The sequence below is a fragment of the Ooceraea biroi genome, chromosome 10 (genome assembly GCF_003672135.1).
Source record: "Ooceraea biroi isolate clonal line C1 chromosome 10, Obir_v5.4, whole genome shotgun sequence".
In the NCBI taxonomy this organism is placed as follows: Eukaryota; Metazoa; Arthropoda; class Insecta; order Hymenoptera; family Formicidae; genus Ooceraea; species Ooceraea biroi.
This window is the reverse complement of record NC_039515.1, coordinates 12,968,096-12,979,660: the sequence shown is the minus strand read 5'-3', so window position 1 is coordinate 12,979,660 and position 11,565 is coordinate 12,968,096. Positions and strand designations below refer to the sequence as shown.

The window sequence follows — 11,565 nt, the reverse complement described above, 5'->3', positions numbered from 1 at the left end:
ACTGACACTTGCGCTTGCACCTAAGCTGCATAGTGAAGATCGTATATTTTTCTATAATATTCCATAATTCACTTATCTTGCAAAATATATTTCATATAGAGCTCTTCTCCGCTCTCTTTTTGCGCATTATCATTATCATTACATTAAATTGTTTGATGGAGCTGCAGAACCATTTTATCACGCAACTATGGATGATTACCAAATTACGTTCGATCGATTGTCTCGTCTTGGTAACAACGCGTAAATAATAGATATTTTGCGAAGGAAGAAACCTTCAATGCGCTGACCATAGCCAACAGTTTATTGACGAGGCTCTTTCGCGCAAAATGGTCTTTGTTGAGCGCTACTACAAGATTCATCGGATCTTTCTCATGATTCTTGGTTTATGGCCGTCTTACAAATCGAAGCACTTGAAAAGGATTCATATAATTTTTATTTTTTTCCTATACTGCTCCTCTGTAGTAGTTCAGGTATTCTTAATTTATTACTTATAAACACATTATGCTTATCGCAGTTTTTCTTGTCAAATGAGATTAATAAATTTCAATTGTTGCTATTGCATTTCTTATAGCTTGCAACATTTTTGACTGCAGAATGCAACATGGAATGCATTGTTATAAAATTATCGTACATTTTGCCTAGCATTGTTTACATTCTAAATTATAATTGCTTCTTCTTCAATATTGAATGTGTACGTATTTCCATTTTTTTTTAATTTTACGCATAATTCATATGAAAACATTTCAATTAATCATGATGTGTAACAAGTTCAATTAATCATGATGTGTAACATGTGTAACAATTAATCATGATGTGTAACAATTAATCATGATGTGTAACAAGTTAACAATATTGCATGCAAATAGATAAGACAGTCATTTGAACACATCCAGTTGGACTGGGAAACACTTGAAGATAATAACGAAATGGAAATATTGAAAAAATATACCTACGTAGCTTATGTTTTTACAATAATTCTGTCTAGTAAGAGAATCTCATCTAACACAGAAATAAACAGAGAATATATATATATATATATATATATATATATATATTATATTCGTTTTTCCTGAATTTCCAGTTCTGTCATTTGTATTCATTTCAGTTTCCTTCATTGCGGGCATATGTGCATTTGCACTATTCGAATGTACACCCATTATTCTTGACGTTATCGCACCAAAGGAAAAATCTCTACCACGCAGGATTTCAATACCTATTGAATTCTTCGTTGACCAGGAAGAGCATTTCTTTTTGTACTTAATATCTGAGGTCTTAGGGGTATTTTTTGGTATCTGGTCGACAATCGCAACTGGAGCATTTCTGGCTGCCATCGGGCAACATTGTTGTGGAACATATAAGATTGCTAGGTGAATACGTGCATTGATTTTCTTTTATGGAATTGTCCATCGTTAATCATTGAGTCTACATGAATTGCTTGCAGTAATTTAATTCGAGATACTGTGACCAATCATACATTGCAAATACCTGTATCTCAGAGAATACGCTTCATGTACCAGAACATTCGTCGTGCAGTTCGCATTCATATCAGAACTATGCAGTTAGTTTTTACATAAGTAAACATACTGTCATTACTACCGTCTATACTGTCTGTTGTCTCTAATTATATCAATTAATTATAAATATATCAATTCCTCGCAAGAACGAGAGTAAAGTGCACGTAAAAACTTACAGCTTTGATGATAATTACATGCAAAATTACTAAACAAATCTTTCTTTGTCACATTAAAGATTTCTCAATGGCTTACTCTTTTCTTTTCATCTGTGGTACTTTCCTTTAATCGTAATTGGTGTAATATCTTTAAGCTGTACTCTCTTTCGAGTAAGTAATTTTTTAATTGATTTTATTTAATCATTCCGATCTGCAATATATAATTATATGCAATATATAATTACTTTTCATACAAATATTGCGCAAATATTGTTTGTGAATATGCAATAAATCTCTGTTTTATGTTTTATGTGTGTGTGGTGCGCGCACGCGCACGCGCACGTGTGTTTGTGTACAACCCATATGATCAAACTAGTAATTATAGAATATATATTTTTTCTAGTTATTTAACGCAACACTGAGGTTAAATGATTCCAACGAAGTTTTCATATCTTATACGATGTTTATCGGTCATCTCATATATATGTTTTTGACAAATTATTTTGGACAATTAATTATCGATCACAGTACTGAAATATTGAGAGAAACGTAAGTAATATATAAACGTTCCAATGTAAATATTAACACATTGCACTTAGACTTTGGTTAGATAATCAAGATTTTGTTTTCGTGAAATATTTGCAATAATATAATAGTATACAATATATATTGTTAATTGCATAATTGTTTAACGAAACAATTAATAATAACAACATTAACAACATTACATGATATAATAATATAATATTACATAATAACATAATTACCTAGGAAAATTTTCATTTACGTTAAACTTAAATTTAAAAAAGCTATATATATATGTAATTATATATGTAATTATTATAATATCATTTTTCTCTCTTTTGCCTCTATCTTGTCGTTAAATAAAATTAATATTTAATATCTATTATATATATATATATATATATGTATATATAAAATAAATTTGTTTAACGTAGTAACAAAAAATTGGTAAATATAGCTTTTAGTACTAGAAAAGAAATTATCTAATGTATATACATGTATATACATTGAATACTCAATGCTTTTTTTATAATAGTACTAAAAGTCATATTTATTAATTCTTTGCCAGATTAAATAAATTTATTTTATTTATTTTATTTCAAACTTGGATGTGCACAAATAAATTCAGCTTTTGTTAGGAACATTTATGTATTGTTTTCCCGAATTTTCAGATATAATACATTGTGGTATGTAGCTCCGCTACCAATTCAAAAGTTGTTCTTAATTATGCAAAAATCTATAAAGGATTATAAATTGATGGTTGGTAGTTTTTACGTTGCGTCTTTAGAAGGATTTACTACGGTAATAAGTAATTAATAAATATTAATAAAAGTTATTATAATATATACTATATTTATCAACTCAGATTATTCGTTTACAATGAACATTTAACAATTATTAACGATGTAAGACAGAATTTTTATTTTAGCTTGCCACGTCATCAATTTCATACTTTACTGTATTGTACACTATGCGCACATGATGAAATAATAATGCGCTAATGAGAAAAAATTTGTTGTTCAAGTAGAAAAACTCATTTGTATCGAGATAGTTTTAGCGATTGAGACAAATGACAAGAGCTTTTTAAATATCTAGCTATTTGTATGTATAATACTATACGGATTAATGTTCAACGTGTTTAATCAGTGCAAATCGACAATCTTATTTTTTACATACAATTTTAATACCATATAGTAATGATTATCATTTATTATTGTATTGTTGTTGGAATATAACTAACTGACAGAACATTATAATAAAATAGATATCTTTTGCGTAATTTACTGCGTTATATAATGCATTATATGTGATTTTTTATAAAGAGACATAGCGCTGTTAAAATCTCATAAGGATAAATATCTATAAATCTATACATATCAGTATACCATAATGTATGTATATTTATTGCATATTTATCTGTAAACTAACATAGAAACTAACATAGAAACAACTACCAACTTTAGATGCGACAATTCAACAGAATTATGCACTATACGACTGCTTCTGTAAAATTGTCTCGTGCAAGAAAATTGCTACACCGTGAAAAATATTTTTCCTTACCGGTATTGTGAGATACAAATATAAAAAATAAAACTACGATGAGTATTTTATAAAAGCCATAATTACATCAATAGGGGTTGACGGAATTGCCACTTTCGTTTTACTATACACAGCCACAAACAATTGTCGCGCACGCCGATCGATACATAAGAATACACTGAATTATGTGTCATTATGGGGACATTTCGTAATGATACGTTACGAAGTTTTATGAAAAATATAGAATACCGTGAAATTTCGTAATGATATGTTGCAAAGTTTCATGAAAAATTCAGAATATCGTGAAACAGTTAATGCATATTGGGGTATATATTGGGGTGAAGCACTATCCGAAGCATTTTCTCGCTGCTTTCGCTTACACGTCGAATCGTTGTGATGTCCTCGATAGTGGATCGCTACTACAAAATCAATCGGATTTTGCTAAAAGCTCTCGGCATATGGCCTTATCAGAATTCGAAGTGGACGCATGTCCAGGCGTTGATCATCACAAGCATATATCTATCAGTTTTGTTCGTCCAGGTATAATGCACTCTTTATCCATCATTCACATCGTTCAAGGAATCCTGTGCATTGAGAAAGATTCTCAACAGAATTATCGTTTTTAGCTAGCAGTGTTTGTTACACATGAATGCACCTTGAAAATAATTGTCGATGTACTTTCCTTCGTTTTTCCTACTGTCTTAATGCTATTTTTGTACGACCTCTTCTATTTCAATACCGACTTTGTAAGTTGATCGCAAGTTTATACTTTCCCCTATCTGTCGATAATCATTAATTCGATAGTTAAAGGAAGTTTTGGACCACTTGAGCTATGATTGGGAATTCATAAGGAGCGAAGAGGAATTTATCATAATGGATGACCATGCCAGCACAGCAAAAATTTTCACACACATATTTTTATGTAAGCACTGATTACGAACTTTCTTATAAAGCTTACATGAATTTAACAGAGGAAGAGAAAGAGGGAATAACTTTTTGCAAACAATTTATTTACGCATGATACAATTACGTTATTGTAGTTTTTGATTTTTTTTCTGCATTATTTTCAATTAATTGATAAATTCAAGAATATAATAAAACGATCTTGTCATAATAAGAATATGCTTATTCTTTACTATACATTATTTTATTAGAACATATTAACGAAACACTATTTGTGTTAATTGAATCTGGTAGTATAATTATGACAATTTTATTGCAAATTAATAAACACAATAAACACATGAGACACAAATTTGTTTCGGTTATCTAGTTCTTAGCAGCATTGGTATATCTGTGATGATAATGTCTCATATACCTATACCGATACCGACGATTATCGATGTTCTCCTGCCTCTAAATCTGACCCGAACGCAAGGATTACATCTCATAGTGGAATACTTCGTTGATCCGTCTAAGTACTTTACTTTAATATTAATACATTTGACGATTTCTATCTGCTTAGGAGTGATAACAATAACGAGTACATCACTTATGCTTTTGGGTATTGGTTTTCATTGCTGTGCACTGTTCAAATTAGCAAAGTGAGATTTTAAATTAATTAATTTGGGATATAATAAGTAATGTAATCAACACAATTAACATAATGTTGATGTATTTATAGTTATAGAATGGAAATAATAATGGACCAAAACATATTACGTATTCCCAGTCCAGAAAAAGAGCAGATCATTTATAAGAGAATGATTCGTGCTATTGATATTCATTGCAGAGCTTTTGAGTTTGTATAATAGTATACCAGTAATCACATATTTTCCTTTAATTTGTTAACAAATCTGAAATCAATTTGTTTTATAATGAAGTTTTGGCATAAAATTTGTTTATTATATTATTTGTACGTTTCAAAGGATTTCTATTAGTAATAATAAAACATTTTAATATTTGAGCTCTATATTCAACATAAATTTGCTTGAAAATGCAAAAAAATTTTGATAAAATTCTATGTTGTAAAACTTGTCTGATTATTAAAGGTTATGCGAGTACTTAGTCATGAATATGCAAAAATGGTTTCTCGTTATTATTGTAGTCGGCGTAACATCTTTGAGTATTAATTTGTTACGAGTAAGTAATATAATTTTTTTATAGAGGAGAAAAGATTAATATTCTGGGAAGTGATAGTGTCGATCATTTTAAGTAAAAATGTTTACATAAACATGTGTTTTATTTCGAACGGTTTCCAAGATAATTTATCTTATACATATTCAAAGCAGGCAGGCTCACTAAAATTTCTCCTCTCTATGATCGCCGCAATACAAAGGCCATTTCGATACATTGAAAAGTCTACTACGTAGATTTTAAACATCAGTCCATGAATTTGTAAATCTTATTTTACTTCCAAATATTCGTATTTACATTTTATAGAACATTTTATATTAAATTTATTATCTGTGGCTTGACTTTGTGCAGCTCGGGATATTTATGACTTGTGGAAAATAATGTGGTCTTTTTCATGAACATTTTTGCCCAAACTGATCATCACTCCTTTTATTGATCTTTTTTCCTACAATACAGGCGACATTCCGTATTGTATTCTTTTCGAAGAAGATTATTAAATAAATATTTTATTCAACCTCTTTTTAAATATTACATATACTGTTACAGTTTCTTGAAGCAATAACTAATTTAAAAATAGTAGAGTTAAAAGTAATAGATCTGTTTCTACCGGGCGCTCTTGTTTTTACTCACTTCTGCTATCTATTCTTCAGCAATCACATCGGTCAACGTGTCGCTGATAATAATGATAGTATCTTCAACACAATGTATATTTCTTAATTTGGATATCATTATTAATTTTACATAACTATTTATTACAATATTTTACATTGCATGTGCTAATTTAAACAAATTTTCGTTACGTAAAAATATATTTTTCTTACGATTGTTGTTTTTGTCAAAATGTGTTTGAAAGAGTATTCTCGCGAGTGTGAGCAGTGATGATCGTTTGTTTTTCTTATACTTACAGATACAATTTGCCATGGTATATAGCACCTTTGAATGTACAAAAATTACTTATATTTCTATTACAGAAAGGTACCAAAACATTCTACCTATCACTCAGCGGTCTATTCGATGCTTCGTATCAAGGTTTTACATCGGTAATTAATGTGTCTTATACTTAATTATATAAGATTGAATACGAATAAAAACATATTGTATGTCCTAGCTTTCAATGACGTCAATATCGTACTTCACAGTACTTTATTCTATTCAATGAAGACTGCCTATGAGACACGGATACTTGTTAACTAGTTTGAAACACTTGCACCCTGCTAAACAACAATGTTAAGAGTGTAATCCTATTCACTTTGAAAAACTATGTGTGTACATGAGAAATACAGTTCTATAGAAAATTTAAAAAGACTTTTCCTCAAAAACAATGCAAGAATATCCTATTTCTAATTAGATAAGAAACTGATTAAATATAATCGTTTGATTGATTATTGTCTCGAATGTTGAGACTGAAGAATCAAATCCACTTCTAAAACTGTGAGAAGATATTCGAGTAACGCAATCTCTTGGTCGCTCGAATAAAGGAAGAAAGATACGATTTTTTTGTTAACTTACTAACTTACTTTTTTTATTAACTAACAGGTGCGGGACTACAAGATTGTTCATATACTTGTATATTGCATTGCATATAGCAATATACAAATTAATGCAAATTATTTCTTCCTTACCTTACCTTAAATAGTGTAATTAAATAATTGTTTATAGAGAAAATACTTCTACGCAGCATGTCGTAAATATTAATTTATCAGCAGCTCTTTTAATCGATACGTGTAAGACTTTAAATTATTTACTAAAGCGCAGTTACATTATCGAACTGAACTGCGAGAACCGATCATGCGTTTATACTTGAGGCGAATCGCACGCACAAGTTCATGCAACTTTAGTGATACTTTTACCACAAATACTATGAGATACGAAAATAGGGAAAAATCCATCATAGGATATATTTTATATAAAGGCTATAAACGTTATTTGAAAGCAATTTGTCACCTTCTCATTTTTACTATAGATAATAGATAACAATTGAGCGCACAAATCGATATCATAGACCTTATACTATGACTTTTACTTGCCATAAGAATACATTAAATTATTACGCCATTATTGGGTGATTGTCCGTGATAATGCATCTATTTGCAAAATACGTCTCATGAAAAATACATGGAAAATATCGTGGAATATCTAATGAGTATAATGCGCAAAGTATATCGTGCGAAGCGCTTCTTCTCTCATTCGTATGCCGACTCTTAAGGAAGATGTCCTCTTCTTTGAAGATAGAAGATCGCTTTTATAAGATCAATCGAATTTGCCTAAAATTTCTCGGAATATGGCCGTATCAGAATTCGACGAAATGGACACGCGTTCAGACGACAATTATTAGATGCATGTATCTATCGGGTATATTTATTCAGGTAATTCTCTGCCTTTCACTCACATTTCTCGTTTGGATTCAAAGAGTTTTGTCACATGTTTTCAATACAAAACCATTTTTAGTTAGGAGTGTTTATCACGCACGAGTGCAACTTGGACATATTGGTTGACGTACTTTCCTTCACTTTTCCGGCTATATTTATCTTATTAATGTATAGCATTTTTTATTACAACATTGATACTGTAAGTCAAATTTTTATTTGTTTCTTCTTTGTATATATCAATAATAAATAATCTTAATAGTTTAAGGAACTCTTTGAGAGTATATATCATGATTGGAAGATTTTTAATACCAAAGCGGAACTTGCCATAATAAATGATTACGCCAATACAGTAAAATTGTTTACGCAATTCTTTTCAAGCAAGTATCATTTATGAACTTGTATCACTTGTGGAAGCTTTGCCATTTGTCATTAGATTATCAAAAATCATTAAATTAATAGAATTAATTACATACAATAAGAAAAACGTTTTTATATAAGTTTTTTTGCGATAAATAAATTAGCATAAATACTAATTTATTTATACTAATTTATTTACTAATTTATTTATACTAATTCACTTTTGTTTCTTAGCCTTTACATGTATTGCCATGATTGTGACCACAATGATTCATGTTATACCGATAACTCTCGACATGATTTTGCCCCTTAATGAGAGCCGAGAACAAGGTACACACCTTATGGTGGAATACTTCATTGATCCTTCCAAGTACCATATCCTGATAGTGTCACACTTGACGCTTTATATCTGCTTAGGGGCAATTGGAGTAATGGCTATTGCTCTTACGTTTTTGAGCTTTGGTTTTCACTCTTGTGCATTGTTGAAACTGACAAAGTGAGAATGTTGAATAACTAAATTTGATATACGTAATTTCCATATAACATTAATGCATTTACAGCTATCATGTAAAAATCATGATGGACCAAACCGTATTACAGACCCCTAGTCCAAGAAAAGAGCAAGTTATTTATGAAAGAATTGTTTTCGCTATTGCTGTTCATCGAAGAGCTTTACAGTTCGTATATATGGTGCATTCGCAAGAACGAAAATCTCTTTTCAATAATTTACTGATATCTAAAGCCGATTTTTCTTTGATGAATATTTAAAGCTTTCACGTATTTAATACTTTAAAATTCAATAAATTTGATTAAATGTGAAATAGCGATTTTATAAAATCTCTTATCGTAACATAAGATCTTTCTAACTATTGAAGGTTCTGCAAACAATTTGTCTTGAGTTTAGAGACGTGGTTCTTCGTTATAACTATAATCGGCGTCCTATCTCTGAGTATTAATATATTTCGAGTAAGTAATGTATTCCTGACATATGTTTTTCAGGAAATATTAAATAAATATCTGATTAATTACTAATTACTAAATTCGATAATAACTTGTCACAGATGCTGAAAGCAATAACAGTCTACAATTCTGCAATAGACGTATTCATACCGTGCGTTCTCGTTTTTGTTCACTTCTGTTTTATGTTTTTCGGTAATCAGATCGGCCAAAACATCACAGATCATACTACTGATATCTTTAATACAATGTACGTACATATTTTTAAAAAATTTTTTACGTAGTATTATTTGTTATTTATCATTGTAATCATTATTCCAATTACACATCGCAGTGATGCGATACAGTCTCTTATGCAACAGTTTATATATCCTTGTCCGAAAAATATATCTAAAACTTTTTATTTCCTAAAGAAAAGTTTAAAGCATAAACGAAAATTTTAAATATATTTTAAACTGTCATGCTCTTGTTCACCAATTTGTTTAACTTGCATTGTCACAAAGTATAGTATTTAAGTCGCTATTTAGTTTTTACAAAACCATAATTTTTTCAGGTATATATAGGTTTTATATATATATATAATTTTTTTTATTGGATCTCTTCACTAACATTGATATGACAAATATTATAATATCATAAATATACATTATACGTATACATAATATGAATTCTTATAATATTTACATATTTATTACATATTTATGATATTATATCTTTTCAATTAAAATAATACTTCACCGAATATAATAATATTTTTTGTAATTCTTTTATTGAATGAATTATTGATAATTTGAAAAGCAATCATGAATTTGAACAATTAAAACACCATTTACGTTTGTTTCAAATTTACAGATACCAATTACCGTGGTACACAGCTAATTTAAACATACAAAAATTATTGTTGTTTCTATTGTTAAAAGGTAGCAAAACTTTTTATGTAACACTGGACGGTCTAATTAAGGTTTCATATGAATGCTTCACAACGGTAATTAGTGTGACTCATTTTGACATAAAATTTAACATAATGTGCAATAAACGTCGTATGTTTTAGCTTACAACGTCATCGATATCATACTTCACAGTAATCTATTCTTTCCAATGAAGATATTAAAGCTACAACATAAACATTTGCAGTTAATTATAAAAATTTGCACCTAGCGACGTCAAAAATATTTCATTTATCTTGAAGGAACGACATTTCTTATATTTCCCCTGATACATAGATTTTATTCGTATACTTTATTTATTAAAACAAATTCACGTTGTTTATGGAATTTTTAATAACTCAGTGATAAATTATTGCAAAATTAAAATCATACACAAGTGCTCGTATATTTTATGCCCATGCTATACATTATACATTTTTTTATACAAAATGTTATTATTATGTTATTTAACGTAGAATGTCTGTGTTGTTTTTATTCTACAATATCATATTTAACATTGATTAAACAAGCAGTGGTAAATCTACCGATTAGCGAACCCACCTCCTATCACCTTGTCCTTGACATATATTATAGAGGTCACCCTCCTGAGTGACCTTCAAAAGGTTTTAGCCGTCGGTCGTTGTTTACTAAAAAGTTATTAACAAAAGAAGTTTAATGATTTTGCACGAATTTTCAGCCGTCCACAACAAGCAAAAGGTTATATTTTCCGAAACTGAAGCCCCGGACACATACGCTCGGTTTCAGCCCGCTTCGCGGGAGGGCGGGGGGCAGGGGCTTCGCCCTCCGCCCCCCGCCAGAACCAGTGTAACAGATTTTACCGTACAGATTTTTATCACCTGGTACACGACACGAATTCCGGCGGGGGGGGGGGCGAAGCCCCTGCCCCCCGCCCTCCCGCGAAGCGGGCTGAAAACGAGCTGTCCGAGGCTCCAGTTTCGGAAAATATAATCTAACCAGGTTAGGTTAGTTTAGGTTAGGTTAAAGCAGAGAATACTTTGTATTTAACTGTTTATGCTTTTGGTTAAAGTGAAGAATACTTTGTACTTATATTAAAAGAAACTATTCTATATATTAACGATTCACTGCTTTAAATGACTTTCCTTCCTTCGTTCATATACATATTCGT

At 30.1% G+C, this 11,565-nt stretch overlaps 3 protein-coding genes and 1 long non-coding RNA gene across 36 annotated transcripts in view; 3 read left to right on the top strand and 1 right to left on the bottom strand.

The window, feature by feature from the left end:
- The window catches only part of LOC105286029 (mannosyl-oligosaccharide alpha-1,2-mannosidase IA), a 738,960-nt gene that overhangs the window by 445,028 nt on the left and 282,367 nt on the right, over nt 1-11,565 (top strand). The window lies entirely within an intron of this gene.
- LOC105285750 overlaps nt 1-11,565 on the bottom strand; it is a 249,063-nt gene that overhangs the window by 21,771 nt on the left and 215,727 nt on the right. For 26 of the 27 annotated variants that reach the window (XR_003407117.1, XR_003407127.1, XR_003407112.1 and 23 more), the window contains one exon: nt 1,767-1,880. The exons of the other annotated variant lie outside the window; for it this stretch is intronic. This is a non-coding gene — a long non-coding RNA (uncharacterized LOC105285750). The remainder of the gene's footprint in view (nt 1-1,766; nt 1,881-11,565) is intronic. 27 annotated transcript variants of the gene reach the window in all.
- On the top strand, nt 83-7,106 carry LOC105285744. 3 transcript variants are annotated; one of them, XM_026972916.1, is made up of 15 exons: nt 83-470; nt 572-691; nt 867-984; nt 1,106-1,367; nt 1,442-1,558; nt 1,750-1,840; nt 2,073-2,218; nt 2,866-2,995; nt 4,538-4,655; nt 5,007-5,151; nt 5,358-5,474; nt 5,725-5,815; nt 6,356-6,513; nt 6,717-6,849; nt 6,918-7,106. In XM_026972916.1, exons 1-15 carry the CDS (start codon nt 327-329, stop codon nt 6,966-6,968), a joined length of 1,941 nt encoding a protein of 646 aa, XP_026828717.1. In that variant the 5' UTR covers nt 83-326; the 3' UTR covers nt 6,969-7,106. The 3 variants fall into 3 exon arrangements, with proteins under 3 accessions (XP_026828717.1, XP_026828716.1, XP_026828715.1); XM_026972914.1 differs by having other exon boundaries at nt 121-470; nt 5,007-5,277; XM_026972915.1 differs by lacking the exon at nt 6,356-6,513 and having other exon boundaries at nt 108-470; nt 5,007-5,277.
- Nucleotides 7,015-10,939, top strand: LOC105285743. Of its 3 annotated transcripts, none has more exons than XM_020033750.2 (9): nt 7,015-8,175; nt 8,258-8,377; nt 8,438-8,555; nt 8,770-9,031; nt 9,096-9,212; nt 9,411-9,501; nt 9,597-9,742; nt 10,345-10,477; nt 10,544-10,893. In XM_020033750.2, exons 1-9 carry the CDS (start codon nt 8,020-8,022, stop codon nt 10,592-10,594), a joined length of 1,194 nt encoding a protein of 397 aa, XP_019889309.1. In that variant the 5' UTR covers nt 7,015-8,019; the 3' UTR covers nt 10,595-10,893. The 3 variants fall into 3 exon arrangements, with proteins under 3 accessions (XP_019889309.1, XP_026828795.1, XP_019889308.1); XM_026972994.1 differs by having other exon boundaries at nt 7,201-8,175; nt 8,770-8,865; nt 8,953-9,031; nt 10,345-10,939; XM_020033749.2 differs by having other exon boundaries at nt 7,201-8,175; nt 10,345-10,893.